The following is a 14,981-nucleotide window of genomic DNA, read 5'->3' on the forward strand; positions in this document are numbered from 1 at the left end:
GAATTTTTTAAATCAGTGAACAAATGCAAACTCTCAAAGTGGCTCCCTAGAGTCAAAACATTTCATGGAAAGTTGTTCTATGCCATCTCCCTGAAAGACTATCAAGTGGGGCTTGTGAGAGCTGAGTTGAAGAGAAAAGTACCAAGTGAGGATGCCCACTCTTCTACTCAGTCGTCCTATCCATAACCAGTGGAGAGAGAAATGAAAGAATGACACACATCAAGTTTATAGGACTTTATTAACCCAGGTCTACTCCATATCATTGAACTTGTCCATACCAGCCCCTGCCAAGAAAGTGTCATGAAGTATAGTCCAGTTAGCTTCATTCTTTCACAGTAAGAAGCTGTGAATAAAAGCACATGAGAGTTCTTGTCTTGTGCCAAGTGTTGAATTAGTATTAGATAAGATTTTAAATATAATATTTTATTAATTATTTCAAAATTGCATATAATGTACTTGATCGTATTCACCCCAACTCCTCTCATATTCACTTCCCCATTCTCATTGCCAGTTTCACAACTTCACTTAAAAAAAAAATAACCTACCAAGTTAAATTTGAACTGCCTATATACACTCATCCACAGGAAGTGATAAGCCTACTAGGGACCACATTCCTATGGAAAACTTACTCCCTCTCCTCCAGAAGCCATCAGTTGATAATAGCACCTGGACTATAATGACCTTCCCTTCTCCATTCTACAATGTTGGCTGGCCAGACCTTGTGTAGATTTTGTGCAGACAGCTGATATGAGTTCATAAATATAGCAATCTTGTCATGTCCAGAAGACACTGTTTCACTATGGTCCTCCCCAACCTCTGGTACTTACAGTATTTCTGCTCTCTCTTCTGCAGTGGTCCCTTAGCCTTGATGAAGGAAGGAGGCAAATACAGGTGTCCCATTTCTGTCTGAGCACACCATGACACGTATTCTCTACCCTTTAGTCAGTTATGAATTTCTAAATTAACTACCATCCACTAGACAAAGACACTTTACTGATAAGATCTAAGAACTGCACAAGTCTATGGACATGGAGATAGGAGCTTGTGAGGGCATTTGATACTATGTCAATCTAGGAAACTAATGGTACTTTCTCACCTTAGGGCCCTGTGAGATCCCCAACCATGTGTCCTCAGCCAAGTTTGTAATGCTAAACATGCATGTCCTTTTGGGGGATGGGCCTTAAATACAACCAGCAAGCAGCTGGTTAGCCCCTAGCATCTATGCCATTATTGTTCCTGTGTCATACCTTACCACACTGGTCATTATTGTAATTTATCAATTTTACAGCTATGGAAGAGTGTTGATGACTTTCTTATACTGCTAGTGGCCTACATAATACCTTCCAGTACTATGAAAGCCAGCCAACAGAAGGGAAACCAAGTCAATTAGCACCAACTTGATTTCCTCACGTTCTACAACCAAAATATATGGTATCTTCAGCAACAAAGTCTTTTGTTGGCAACTAAGAGCAGTGACAATAGCCTGTATTAGTTTAGGGGTCTTTATGACACCCCTGACCGATAACGTGAGGGTTGTATCCCACAACTGGCATTGGACTTTTCATTTAACAAACTTCTGGGAAAGACATTTTATTAGTCACTGTTCTGTTGACATGAAGGGACACCATGACCAAAGCAACTCTTAGAAAAGAAAGCATTTAGATGAGGGTTTGCTTACAGTTTCAGAGGGTTAGTACATTAGGATTATTGAAGAAAGCATGGCAGCATGTAAGCAGGCACTAGAACAGTAGCTGAGAGTATCCCTGATCTTCAAACAGAGAGACAAAGAAGGAGACTGGGTCAGGCATTGTGGAGCTGTGGGCTGTGAGAGGCAGCTGGTACCTGGTCTAGCCGGCTTTGAACCCCAGAGACCCTCAGGGACAGTAGGAGTTTGGCCTTGCTCCTGGGCCCCTGGGTCCTTTCACATAGCTACAGCCCTCTGCAGCCCTTCTCACAGAGAGGTCTATAGCCATCAGTCTAGTAGGAACAGTGCCTCAGGCCCTCCACATATAGATGAGGTATCTCTAAGCTAGATATCTCCAAGCCAATAAAGGTTACCTGCTGCCAGACCCTGACCCACCCCAAAACTGTATATAAGAATCCTATCCAGGAGAAGTAAAGGTGTGCAAGAGTTACTTCGGTGTCTGAGAGTTTCTGTCTCAAGAGCTGTAACACTACCACTTGAGAAGAGATCTGCTCTACCAAAATGCCTTCAGGAGCCTCCCTGCACTCCTTGCTGGCTAGTCAGCTTCTCACGGGCTCAGCCCGGCCTGATTCAACAGGTGCAACACCTAGGAGCAACTGGATGGCCACAGGGGAGAGGCAGGTGGAGGCAGGTGGAGGCAGCAGAGGCGGCAGAGGCGATTCCCCCTCCCTGCTCTCATTCTCTCCCCTTTGCCTGAACCCTCGCACCTGACAGGGCTAATATCTAAGGCCAACAAGGCATGGGTTTTTGAAACCTCAAAGCCTATTCCACCCCCACCCCCCACCCCTGTGATGCACTTCCTCCAGAAAGGCCCACCTACTTCAATAAGACCACACCCACTAATCCTTCTAATCCTTAAAAACAATTACACTCCATGATGACTCAGCCTATTGGGGGGGGGGGGGAGCATTCATATTCAAACCACCATAGACATTATCTCTCCTGTGTAGGATAATTTGAATTAAACTCTTTTATATGAATACATATATATTTAGGAAGCTTATAAAGTACTAGGTTTCCAGAAGGCACTTTCAAACATCCTTAATGTTAACTATCTCTTCCCTCACCCTCTATATTGGTATTTTTAAATTTTGTATCAAAGCTATAGATTTTACAGATGATATGCATTCTATTGATCTGAAACAAAGCTATAATTTGAGGCTGGGTTCTTTGGTTCCAGTACAAATCCCATGTACCTCACACTGTCACAAGAAAAATCACATACAGCTACATAGGGAAGGTACACACCTCCGAGTGCACAGTCTGAGAAAGACCTATAAATAAAGGTAGAATGGCGCCAGTGGGCCAGAATGAAGATGTGGCAGGTGGTAAAAACAATGTGAATGATGTCAGGGACACATAGGGAGTTCACAAAGCACAAACAGATTTGTCTAGGGAGACACTATCCAGGGGAGGGGGAAGATGTGAGTCACGGGCACAATTTAAAATTTTCTAATAACCACATGGAAGAAGTTTTCTAAAGCTGAACGAGTTTTAGTAAACTAAATTAACATATGTAAAATGGTATCATCTCAATTAGCAAGCAATTCAAAACTTACTGAGATATTTTACAGTTTTTTTTTTTCTAGGACTTTTAAGCCATGACAATTTAAGCCAACTGAGGATCAGCCACATGTGGGCTAGTGGCTGTCAAATTGGACAGCACACGCCTATTATGGAAAGAATAGAAAGTACAGAGCCATGAGCACAGTCAGTCTAAGGCGCTTATGGATAGTTAAGTTGGCCAAGGCCGTCACAGAAGACACTTGAGCACGAGAGTGGTATAATGGGAGTTGTCAGGAAGAGAAATAGACAGGGCATGAAGAAATCCAAGTGCAATGCAGAAAGACCCTTTTAGAACACGCCAAAATCTTCAGTGTACAACAACCAGGAGTAGTGATTAGAGAACAAAGAGGCTGGAAGAAGAGACTAGACAGAAGCAGAAGCCAGCAGAAACTAGGTGTTCAGTGATGGAAGGGAGGATGTGCTTATAAAAGCAGTGAAGTCACTTGGCCCAGACTGGACAGAGAAACCCACTCCCATGGACTCTACGGTTTCAAGGAAGAATAGGAATTCAGCTTTACCTTCAAATTAAAGGTTGTGACTGCACCCTCAAGAACACCAAGGGCTCTTATTCAGATGGTGAGATTTTTCACAGGAAAAGCAAAAGACAGTATAGTTGTGTGACTTGATTCTTGTGAACTGGACCACAGATGTGGTGACCAGAATTGAGATCTGTTCTTGAATTACCATGTGCTTCAGGAAGACACTGTGCTTTTTTTTTTTTTTTTTTTTTTTTTTTTTTTTTTTTTTTTTTTTTTTTTTTGCATGAGTCTGCCTTTGTGTAGTGAGGACTTGAGACAAATAACCTGTAAGGAGGCCCTTGCTCTGGATCACAGACCTAATACAGCACAAATGTCTGGCAGTCATCAGATCACTGAAGTAACCAAGTAGCCATTGCTCACAGGGGCCTCCAAGGTTTCCCAATATAAAGCTTAACCAGCAGATGCTCCACTTACACCTACCGCATGTCGAGTTAGTATGCAAGCCTCAGCTGGCTCCAGGTAAAGTCTGAAGCCTAGAGACCACAATGAAGCTACCCGCAGTGATAACATCACATTAATAGTGCCATCCCTTGGAAGGTTCAACATGCAAAGCATCTAAACAACAGAAAACATCTATTTCCTTGTCATTCTAAACAAAAGCAAGCTTTGTTTAATTACTGAGAAGGTCCAAAAAGAGCAGGAAGAGCTGTGTCTGTTAAATGTAGAATAAAGCCTTATTTAATAAACACAAGAGCATTAGCCTTCTTTGAATTTAAATACACAAGCAGAATTTTCAACAAGTTTATGTACAAAATGGTTTTTTTGGAAAATCAAAAACTTTGACCTCTGAGCTCTCCCTTATAAAATTCAAGCCGCAGCCCTAGCAATAAGCTAACGGTCTGAAGAAAATCTGTGTGTTTATAGCTATCTTGACTGAATAATGTGGGTGGCATTCTTACACAGTTAGAAAGTGGCTAATAAAATCACTTCACTCCTGCTCCACACTGGGCAGAAGGAGCAGTTAGAGCTCCCAAAAGATGACCAAAACTCTACCCAGGCTTTGGGAACTTCCAATGCTGGATTTCTCCTCGAGCCTGCCTCCTGCTCTGGCATAGCTCTGCCTAGGGCTCTCAGAAGGCCGAGCTGCCTGGGGAAGCAGCATGCACTCTGAGAAACCTCAGGGAGGTGAGAACCCTACAACTATCATTTGCTTTATGCAACCAGAACCTGTCTAAAAAAAAAAAAAAAAAAAAAAAAAAAAAAAAAAAAAAAAAAAAAAAAAAGCTGTCAATTGAAGTCTATTTTTTCATTCACCTAGAAAATTCGCTATTTAAAGGAACCATGCAGTGAATCCTTCTGTAGAACAAAGACCTTTTGATAGTTCAAATGTATCTCAATTGATAGGTTTTCTTAACCAAGAATTTCTAAATCTATCTCCTTTCTTAAAGGAAGGGCACTAGAGCCCCCCTGAAGCTCTCCAAACTAGCCTTACTTTGAGAGCTGACTAGCAAGCTAGTGAACTGCACAAACTACCTCCTCCCAAGACTGTCTATGCTATTACACTCAAAACAAAATAGAAAAGAACCTAAGCCCCATCTCCAAGGGCCCAAGAGACATCAGAATGACTAGGGAAAGTACAGTAAACTGCCTTGTTTTCTTCAACAGAATTGGATTTATCTGAATGACAAGAATTTTCAGTTGCCTAATTCTGCCACATGGTGCACCCAGAGCTTGGCAATTGGTGTACAGGGTACAATTAGTAGCCCAGGTTTTTAAAAAGTGAACAGCAAGAGCTCTGGGTATAGGATGCTCCTTCTGGAATGCCCACCATGAGAAAGGGGTGGTGTCTTCCTCGACAACTCACAAGAGAAGAATGCGGTCCAGTCTTAGGATGAGGGTACATGCCCTAGAGCACCATCCCATGGATGTGGCACATAGAGAATGAACCTGTGTCTTAAAGGATAATTTTGGCAGCCCACCAGAACATTTACTGAAAGAACTAACTCCATGGCAGAATACAGCCCAATACTGAGTCCCCCATCTGTGCAGGAAGCCTACTTTGACAACCAGAGCTCAACAGTGTGAGCCACTGAGTTAACCCTATACAGAGAGCTAAGAACTATCCTGGGGCAGCAGTGTTCCTTCGGGAATGGGGATCTGGTGTTTGAGATAACAGGAATAGATGGGGTCTGAGGTTAACAAGCAGACTCTAGAATAAGGGAATTGGGTAAAACCAGCACCAAAATGGCATAAAAGTAGGCAGTAGGGGCAACCCTGCATCCAGAGGTGGCTGTGTCCCAACTAAAACGTACCCATGGATTTGCTGAAATCCCAATGTTCTAGTTTCATTCTCAAAAAACAACTCGAGGTGGGAAAGTTTTATTTCAGCTTATACTTTCAGGTAACAATCCTGAAAGTGGAGGAAGTACAGGCAGGAACCTGGAGCAGAAACCATGAAGGGACGCTATTTGCTTGCTCCCTCTCTGCCTCCCTTACACAGTGCAGGCCTCCCTTCTTAAGGGTGGTGCAACCCACAGTAGGCTGGCCCCTCCCACATCAATCATTCACCAAGACAGTCTCTCACAGACCTGGCTACAGGCTCCCATGGTAGAGGCAGCTCGTTAGCCACGACTCTTAGTCTCCAGATGACTAAAATTGACAGTAAAACTAACCAGGACATGTGGCCACTTACAGGATCCTTGGACTATGAATGACTTCATTTCCAACCCTGAGGAGTTGAGACCATGTCTTAGTTAGGTTTTCACTGCTATGAACAGACACCATGACCAAGGCAAGTCTTATACAGAACATCATTTAATTGGGGCTTGCTTACGGGTTCAGAGGTTCAGTCTATTATCATCAAGGTGAGAGCAGGGCAGTATCTAGTCAGGCATGATGCAGGCAGAGCTGAGAGTACTACATCATCTGAAGGCTGATAGTGGAAGACGCAGTTCCAGGCAGTTAGGATACGGTCTTAAAGCCCACACCCACAGTGACACACCTTACTCCAACAAGGCCACACCTATAAATAGTACTACTCCCTTGGCCAAGCGTATTCAAATCATCACAGACCATATCTTCAGCTTTAACTTTAGCCCACATGTGGCTTGTGATCCACAGACTGAATTAATAAGTAGAAAAGTTTCCAAGCTGATAAACTGAGGCAGCCCTTGTCATCGTAGCTAAGTACCTGCCATAACCTGTACGGCATAGGCAAGTAGGGTTCCATCACAATCTGTGCTGCATTGTTGATTCATTTAAAAAAAAAATCCAAAAGTCACAATCTGTAAGAATGAAATGTGAAATCTGAGTAACAGCTCGTGGTGCCTCAGCCACCCACTCAGAGAACACCCCATGCTGCATGGTGGACTCTGCATGATGGGCCCAATACTCCTGTGTTGTGAGCAAAAGGGTAGATACATGTAGTTAGCTTATTCTATTATGCTGAAGGTCACCACACAAGGTTCACATTTAAAATTCCTAACCCCAGCCATAAGTCCATCTCCCCAAGGATGTATCTTAGCTGAAGGTCAGGTCCAGTTTCTCAGAGCAGTCTCTCATTCAAAGATGAGTATCCTGAGGGAGACACTCCAGCTGTAGGACAGGTCAAAATGATGTCTTTCCAGATGTGCAGAGCTCATCTGTCCTTAGTCTTTACTCTTAGTGTCTGCTTATCTACTGTACAGCGGGCACCGTGGAGTTCTAGGACTGTGTCTGGTTGAGTGAGTGAGTGATGTCACTGGGTTCTGGTTACCAGAGGCAGCCTTGGGTAGTGGGGATCTGACTACATTACTTTTATATGTCTAAAAGGTATGTTTTTTTACTATGTCCATTACTCTCTGATAGTCCCTGCTTTGCTTCGATATCATGGCAGCTGCCTGGGAGCCCCAGAAACCATCTAGGAATGAGACCTCCATCTGCTGCTGCTGCTCTTTGTCCTCACCCCTGCAGTTCCTCTCTGCTAGAGATGGATGTATAGTTATGGGTGTCATCTACTTGCTTTTGACAGAACAAGAAGGACTCTGCCTTTGCCTTGTCTGCTGTGTGCATGGCATTCATCCCTTTCTGGATGCTGCCCTTAGGAGCTGCCATCCTAACACTGGACCCTTGCCCCCTTTCTCCCAGACAGCTACTCTATATTAACTTTTTTACAGGGGCTCTTTTGGAATTGAAATATGTCTAGCTTCAAAATACAAGTAAATGGAAAGGAAAAGAATGGAAACAAATGTTTCCTCTTTTACTTCCCGTGTACATGGACTTAATTGAGCTTATTTCTTCATTTTGATAACATGATCATTGACCACACAAGCCTCTGATTTTAGTTAATTTTTAAGTCCCCTATTATGATTTCTGCTCTTCTTCATTCAACATTGATTTATTCAACAATGATTCGTTCAACATTGATTTATTCAACATTGATTCAACTAAGTTATGCTCATGTGTTTTATTTTTAGGTGTTTAGTGTTTATGAGATAAGGATTGTAGGCTTATTTGGAAAATTGTTCCCACTGCTAAAAATTCCTGGCACCATGGAATGGATATTTGAGGCATTCATCAAAAAGGGAGGCTTTCAAATGGCTTTTAACAAATCCCAGCCAGGTGGGAGGAATAACTCCAACAATAGTATCCATCAGGAAGGGGGCCTCCTCAAAGGAGGGTGTCCAAATGGGTACTAACAAACACAGCTGGGTAGGAAGAAGAACTCCACCCTCCTACAGCAAGATAGTTTAACTCTGGTAACAATTAACTGACTGCTTTGAAATAGCAAGGAGAGAGGATTTCGAGTGTTTCCCAACTTCCTACATGAAGAAATGATGCCTGCCTGAGGTGGCGGATGTACCAATTACTCCTTCTGCCCATTATGCACTGTATACCTGCAGGAAAATGTCACAATGCCTCTTAAAACTATGGGTCAATATATTTGTTTTAAATTGTTGGCCACTCATGAAAGGGTGCTTTCAGATATGAAAAACAGACACTTGAGTGTACAGAAACTACTGTCACTTGAAGACAAACCAGAAAAGAAGAACTTGCATCTTGGAATGAAATATGTGGCAGTAGGAAACCACTTTGAATCTATTTTGGAGCCATGGAACCATGTTTTCCATGCGGCTGCGTAGGGGCACATCTGTGGTGAAAGCACCAGGCACCTCCTTGGTTCACTTCTCTCCTTATCCTCTGGCCCCAGACCTCTCTCTTGACCTTGTCACATCCACAAAGCCACCTGCTCTTCATTCACTCATGTCCCTCTGATGGTGGGGACTCTTTATTCTCCTCTCAGCTGCCTCTCCTGCTCTACAGAGTCCACATCAACCGGAAAATTTCATTTTGCACCGGGGACAGCCAGTGCATGATCTACAGCTCCTTTCTCTGCTGCCCAACCTTTGCTCTTCAGCCCTCAGCCCTACATCAACCAAGAGCTCAGGCAACCTCCCTGGTCAAATCTAAACCAAACTGCTCCTGTGGGAACCACAGCATTCTCCCAGTTGGAAGAGGAAGCTGTCTGCCCAGAGGCTTAGGCTGTGGGCTCCATTTGCATGAATAAACAGCTCTGAAGGGTTCAGCTGAAGCTTTTACGGAAACACTCTCCAAAACATGTTCTGTGATGCATTATCCACAGCAATAAAGATTCTGGAATCGGAATTTGGCTGTCAGTTTTATTGATGTTGCATGGGGTACAGTAGAATACAGCTTTCTCTTTCGGAAATTTATTGGCGTGGCAGTGCAGAGAGCAATAAAACTGTGTTTTTAATCAGTAAGCCAAGCGGACATGATTTCAGCAGAAATATAGGAAGCAAACAGCCGCCACGGCAAGAAGCTTTCCCCCTCCACTGCCCCTGTGTTTTGAGAACTCTGATTAAATAATGGTAGGGAGAGGTGCTCGGTGGGACTGTCCTCAAGACTAGAACCAGTGAATCTTGTTTGCATTATTCCTTCTGGTCTCACGGTTTCTAAGAAACTGTTGAATGAAAGCATTTTTCAGCAATGAAGTTTCTGAAATTCCTCTGCATTATCTGCAAGAAAGAAACTGCTGATGGGTGGCCTGGTGAGAACAGAGAAGGCAGAACATTCTTCCAAGAGAAGCAAGGTGTGCTGCCTTGCTTCCCAACAGAGAAGGGGTTAGGATTCAAATGCCCCCCTTGTGTAATATTGCCCCGAGACAGGGGCATTCTGGGTCCATTGGCTTTGTTGTTGCCCTGGTGGATTTACTCCATCTCTTTGTGACCCAGTGTCTTCTGTTGCCCAAAAGAAACACTCATTTTACCCCCACTGTCCTTCTGTCATGTGGAATAAAGCCATAGGTGGCTGTGGGTAACTCACACAGCCATCTATGAAGGCAGCAAGTTCCCTCTGTCACCCGCTGACTGAAGTCTGTTTTCAGAAGGTACACTTCGGCTTTCGAGGTGGCTAAGGCAATGCCTTCTTTACCCATGAGCAACCAGGCTATTTCTCACATGTGTGTGTTCACCAGAAATGTCCTAATTCACTTCCTTCAGAGCCTTGGTCCCAGAAGTCTTGAGCCAATTCAAGCACTCAACAAATGTTGATTATTAATCCTTTCCTTGAAGAAGCATGTCGTAAGTTATCTTGACGATCACACACCACTTGGCTCTGGTTTTGCTATGGCTGACTGTTACTCTTTTCTCAATTCTTAAGTCCTGCACAGCTTTTAGGACAACTGTAAGTATACTTAAGTAGTGGCTTTGAGTCTGAAGAAAAACTTCTTATAAATCCTCCCTCAAATGACATGAGATGCCCATGAATTAACCATAGGAAGAAAGTGATTAGGTTCAGGAACTGGAATCAGCTGCCTGAGGAAGGTAATGGCGGGTGAGAAAGATCTTCTCAGTGACATAGAAACATTCTTGTTGCAGCCTTCTTTCTCCTACTCACATGCTTTCTAACTGTCATCTGCCATCTTGTTTCCTCAACTCCAAATAGCTTCTGGCCCATTTTCAAAACCAAGCTAAGATCACTTCAGAACTGTTGGTAACTGTTTTCTTGGTGCTCTCTTGATGAAATCTCTCAACAAAGTAGGAATTCTTATTCCAGTTGTACTAAAAAAGAAACTGAAACAAAGTTGGGGGAAGAATTGAGGGCCCTGAAGGGCATAGAAACTCCACAAAAAGACGAACAGTCAAGTAACCTGGACCCTTGGGGCTCTCAGAGACTGAACCACCAACCAAAGACCATATACCCTGACTGGACCGAGTCCCCCTGGACATATGTAGCAGATGTGCAGCACGGTCTTCATGTTAGTCCCCAACAACTAGAGCAAGAGCTATCCCTAAATCTGTTGCCTATCTTCAGAATATGATCTCCTAACTGGGCTGCCTTATATGGCCTCAGTGGGAGAGGATGTGCCTAGCCCTGCAGAGACTTGATGTACCAGGGTGGGGGCATACCCAGAGAGGGGCTTCCAACCTCTCAGAGAAGGGGAGGGATGTGGGGAGAGGGGTTGTGTGAGGGGGAAGACTGGGGGGCAGTACTCAGGATGTAAAGTGAATAAGTTAAATTAAAAAACAACACCTGGCATAATCTTCTACTGATATGGTATACTATTAAAGTGGAATCCAGTTATTAATCTTATAGTAGCAAGTGCACACAAACACACACATATATACACTACACACACACCATACACACATCACACACACACAGACACACACATTCACTATTCATGAACCTGGAAAACAGCCAGTCCTAAGCTGTAAGCTTTTCCTCTTCCCTTTTTGTTTTCCAGATCTCTCACCTATCTCCCTGTCAAAGTAATTCCGGCACAAGCTTTCAAGGGACTTAATGAGGTCGTAAAAATGTAAGTAAGATACTGCATATCAAAAGCCATTTATAATTGAAACAATTAATTTTTTCTAAGAGAAAATGTAGTTGCAAGGGGATAATTTTTCTAGGAGAGAAACTGTTTAGGAAACCCAACTATTTTTATCTTTACAATACAAATAATATCTAGCAGCCTTTGAAGAAATGGTATGATTTTCAAGAGTCATTAAAATCCAGATAATTAACCTTGCTTCAAAGAATTGAATGCATTTTGATAAGTGATGATATTCTTTTTTAAGTAGAAAAGAGATAGATTTCAATCATAAAAGTCCCTCTCTGCTACAGCAGCTATTCCCTAATGTCACTCTTTTTTGATAATTCCCACGTTGATGAAAACATGTTAGAAGTTTATTGTGCATCATAAGATGATCATTGTATCTAAAATAGAATAAGTGCAGGACAAAAGTGCAGTATTTCTACCTGTGCTGATGAAAAGTATGGACCAAAAGCGTGAACCAAAAGTGTGAAGTGACCCGGTGATGCTGTATGATCTCATGTTCCTCTGAGGGCCTCTTGTTCCTGGGTCTCAGCTTCTAGAGCCTCACAGACCTCATACTCAGACCGAAGGCTCTCTAGGAAAGAGAACAACTGTATTATCCTCATTAACATTAGCTTGAACCAAACTGGCTCAGCTACTGGCCGGTTCCTCCCCACCCGCCACCACTAAACAATCCACGTGACTGTTAAAACAGATTCATGTATCCTAGAAAGACTACTGACCATCTTAGCTCTGTAGGGAACTCTGCTGTTCCTTGAGGTATTACCAAGCAATGATAACATTAAGAATATTACTATTATCAAAAGTACTTTCTGCTCTGGCTGAGGAGTGGAGTTCAGTTCCCAGCATCCACGTTCTGTGGCTGCCTGTAACTCCAGCTCCAGAAGGTCCAATGCCATCTTCTGGCTTCTGAGGGTACCTTCACACACATTCACATACACAGAAATACATATAACACAGAAAATAAATCTTAAAAACTCTTAAGTCCCCAATAACAGCATGGTTACAAGAAACTCACTGTGAGTTTGTGTGTTAGATGTTGAGTGTTCGTAACTTTTAATGCACTGAGACCTCGTATTAAAAGCAGCACAGTTAAATAAGCAAACTACCAGATGTGGATGAGATGAAACAGCCCAGGAGCCATCCATTGCAGTGCTGTTGCCTTAGGCGCTGCCTTTCTGTGAGCTAAAGTTTTCATGGAGTCTGAAGCCTTCTGTGAGCATTAACTTTAGGAATGCACAAACCCACACTTGTGGATTGGAGACGGTTTTTTTCTCATCTGCCAGCAAATGGCAGCTTTGTGGGTATTTTGACATTACCACCATGCTTGGGTTTGATCTATGCCAAAACGATTCATTTACTTTTGTGCCTTTCTTAAGAAATAAATTTAACCAGTAGTCCACTTGCCCCCTTATTCATTCAATCTGTAGCTATGTACCAAGCAATATGAAGCTACCAAGGACTCAGATGAGAGTAGAAGGGATTCCTAATCGTGAATTTGTTTACAGACTGAGACGCTAGAGGAAAAGAATGCTCAGGATCCGTGAATTCCACCATCCATGCACTATACCTACCTTGAAAGAGCCTCAGAAATGGGTTTTGAGAAATCAAGAGTTAAGTTATGAAACAGCTAATTCAATCCAAATTAAAGTATCACTAAAGTGATGCATGGGTACCTCAGAGATCTCAACTGTAGCCTGGCATCATCATGTAATTAGCACATTGCTTCCTAGAGATGTCAAGCAAGGGAACCTGACCAGACACGTTTTAAGGTCCTATGCACTTCCAACAATGTGTGACTCAGAGTCAGACAAACAAGAGAACAGACTTTTGTATGAACGAGGATGACCAGAATTCATATTTCCATGGCACTGGGGTTGTAGTGCTGGCATTGGTACTCCTACAGAGAAATGTTAGCCTTTAACGATGTAGGGAAACTTCTACATTCCTGTTCCTTCTCGGAGGACACAGAGGAGTCACACACACAGATCATTATCACAAGGACATATTCGTGTCTCTCATGTGTACCTTTTTTTTCCTCTTCCCTAGTGAAATTTCTCAGAGTGATTCCCTGGAAAGGATAGAAGCTAATGCCTTTGACAACCTCCTCAATTTGTCTGAAATGTAAGCATCGGCTAACAGATAGCTTATTGCTGTACACTATTACTGTGGCTGCTGAGAGCCCACTTGGTATTTGTGTTTAAGCATCCAATGCTAGGAATCCAAGAGGCAAAGACAACAGCAATTACTAGGTCTGGGCAGGCACTAATCTCTCTCACTGCAGAGGCCTGAAGGTTGCCATGGTGACAACTGCTTCTCCCCAGGAACTGTGTAAACTCTGAAACATCAACAACACAATGCTGGAAATTAAAATTGACATTGTGGAGTCCTGCCAAGCAGCTCTTGCCTCATGGGGGTGGGGTGGGGATAGAAGACGTGGAGTGGGTGGGAAGTTATAAAGGAGCTTAGAGGTCTTGACTTGGCTCATAAGGAACTGTTTAGACCCAGTCATTCTTTCAAGTAAGTGCTTCGTTAATAGTAACAAGCCTTGGGTTAAGCCTGTGAAGACTGGGCTCATTGGGCTAAGGATTATTAGTGTTAGTATTGTTAGATTTAGTCTTAAAAGTACATGTTTCCAAATGATCATACTCAGACATGCCCAACTCGAAATGTTGAGAGGTGAATGGCTTGATTCCGAGTCCAAGTGATGAACCTACACTGACAAGTCACTTGCCTGATATCATACAGCAGGATAATATCAGAGCTGGACTAGACACTAGGTCATATAACATACAAACCAGGCTTCCTATGCCACCACACAGGGCTCCCACCAGGGCTTCCTGCAGGAACCTCAGACTCCCCAGTAGGCAAGTCAAAAGGAAGAGAAGGGACGTACATCGAATACTTGTACTCTCCTGTGCTTGGCATTTCCTCTAGGTTGTATCACTACTCTCATGGCTGCTCAGCATAGTTAGACAATTACCATTTTGTCCAGAGAACGGAATGAAAGCTGGGAGAGTGTGTGAATACTTTAGACACTAGCTGGGCTGGGACTCAGCTCCAGCCCCATCTTTCTCCAAAGCTTGTATGTTTCCCATTATACCAGAAGGTCTCCATCAATGATCCAGTGAGTAACTATCTAAGCAGATTAATTGATAAGCACGCAAGTACCTGCTCTATTGCCTGTCTTGGCTAAGAGCTGCTGGAACACAGAGGAGCTGAAATACAAATATCCACCAGGACATGACAGTATAGTCATAACTGATAACTGAGAGTAATTCACTAAATAACTACAGAAACAGCCAAACAATGGGTATTTAAATTTCAAAGAAATTGTCTGGACTTACTGTGCATTGTACATAGGGTTCATTCTTTCGTAGATGACTGTGCAATC

The 14,981-nt window shown here is 43.0% G+C and overlaps 1 protein-coding gene across 2 annotated transcripts in view; it reads left to right on the plus strand.

Moving 5' to 3' along the window:
- The window catches only part of Lhcgr (luteinizing hormone/choriogonadotropin receptor), a 50,357-nt gene that overhangs the window by 8,502 nt on the left and 26,874 nt on the right, over positions 1-14,981 (plus strand). For both annotated transcript variants that reach the window (XM_076942457.1, XM_076942458.1), the window contains exons 2-3: positions 11,495-11,566; positions 13,637-13,711. In XM_076942457.1, coding sequence (XP_076798572.1) covers positions 11,495-11,566; positions 13,637-13,711 — 147 coding nt within the window. The remainder of the gene's footprint in view (positions 1-11,494; positions 11,567-13,636; positions 13,712-14,981) is intronic.

Source organism: Arvicanthis niloticus, chromosome 11 (assembly GCF_011762505.2).
Source record: "Arvicanthis niloticus isolate mArvNil1 chromosome 11, mArvNil1.pat.X, whole genome shotgun sequence".
Taxonomy (NCBI): domain Eukaryota; kingdom Metazoa; phylum Chordata; class Mammalia; order Rodentia; family Muridae; genus Arvicanthis; species Arvicanthis niloticus.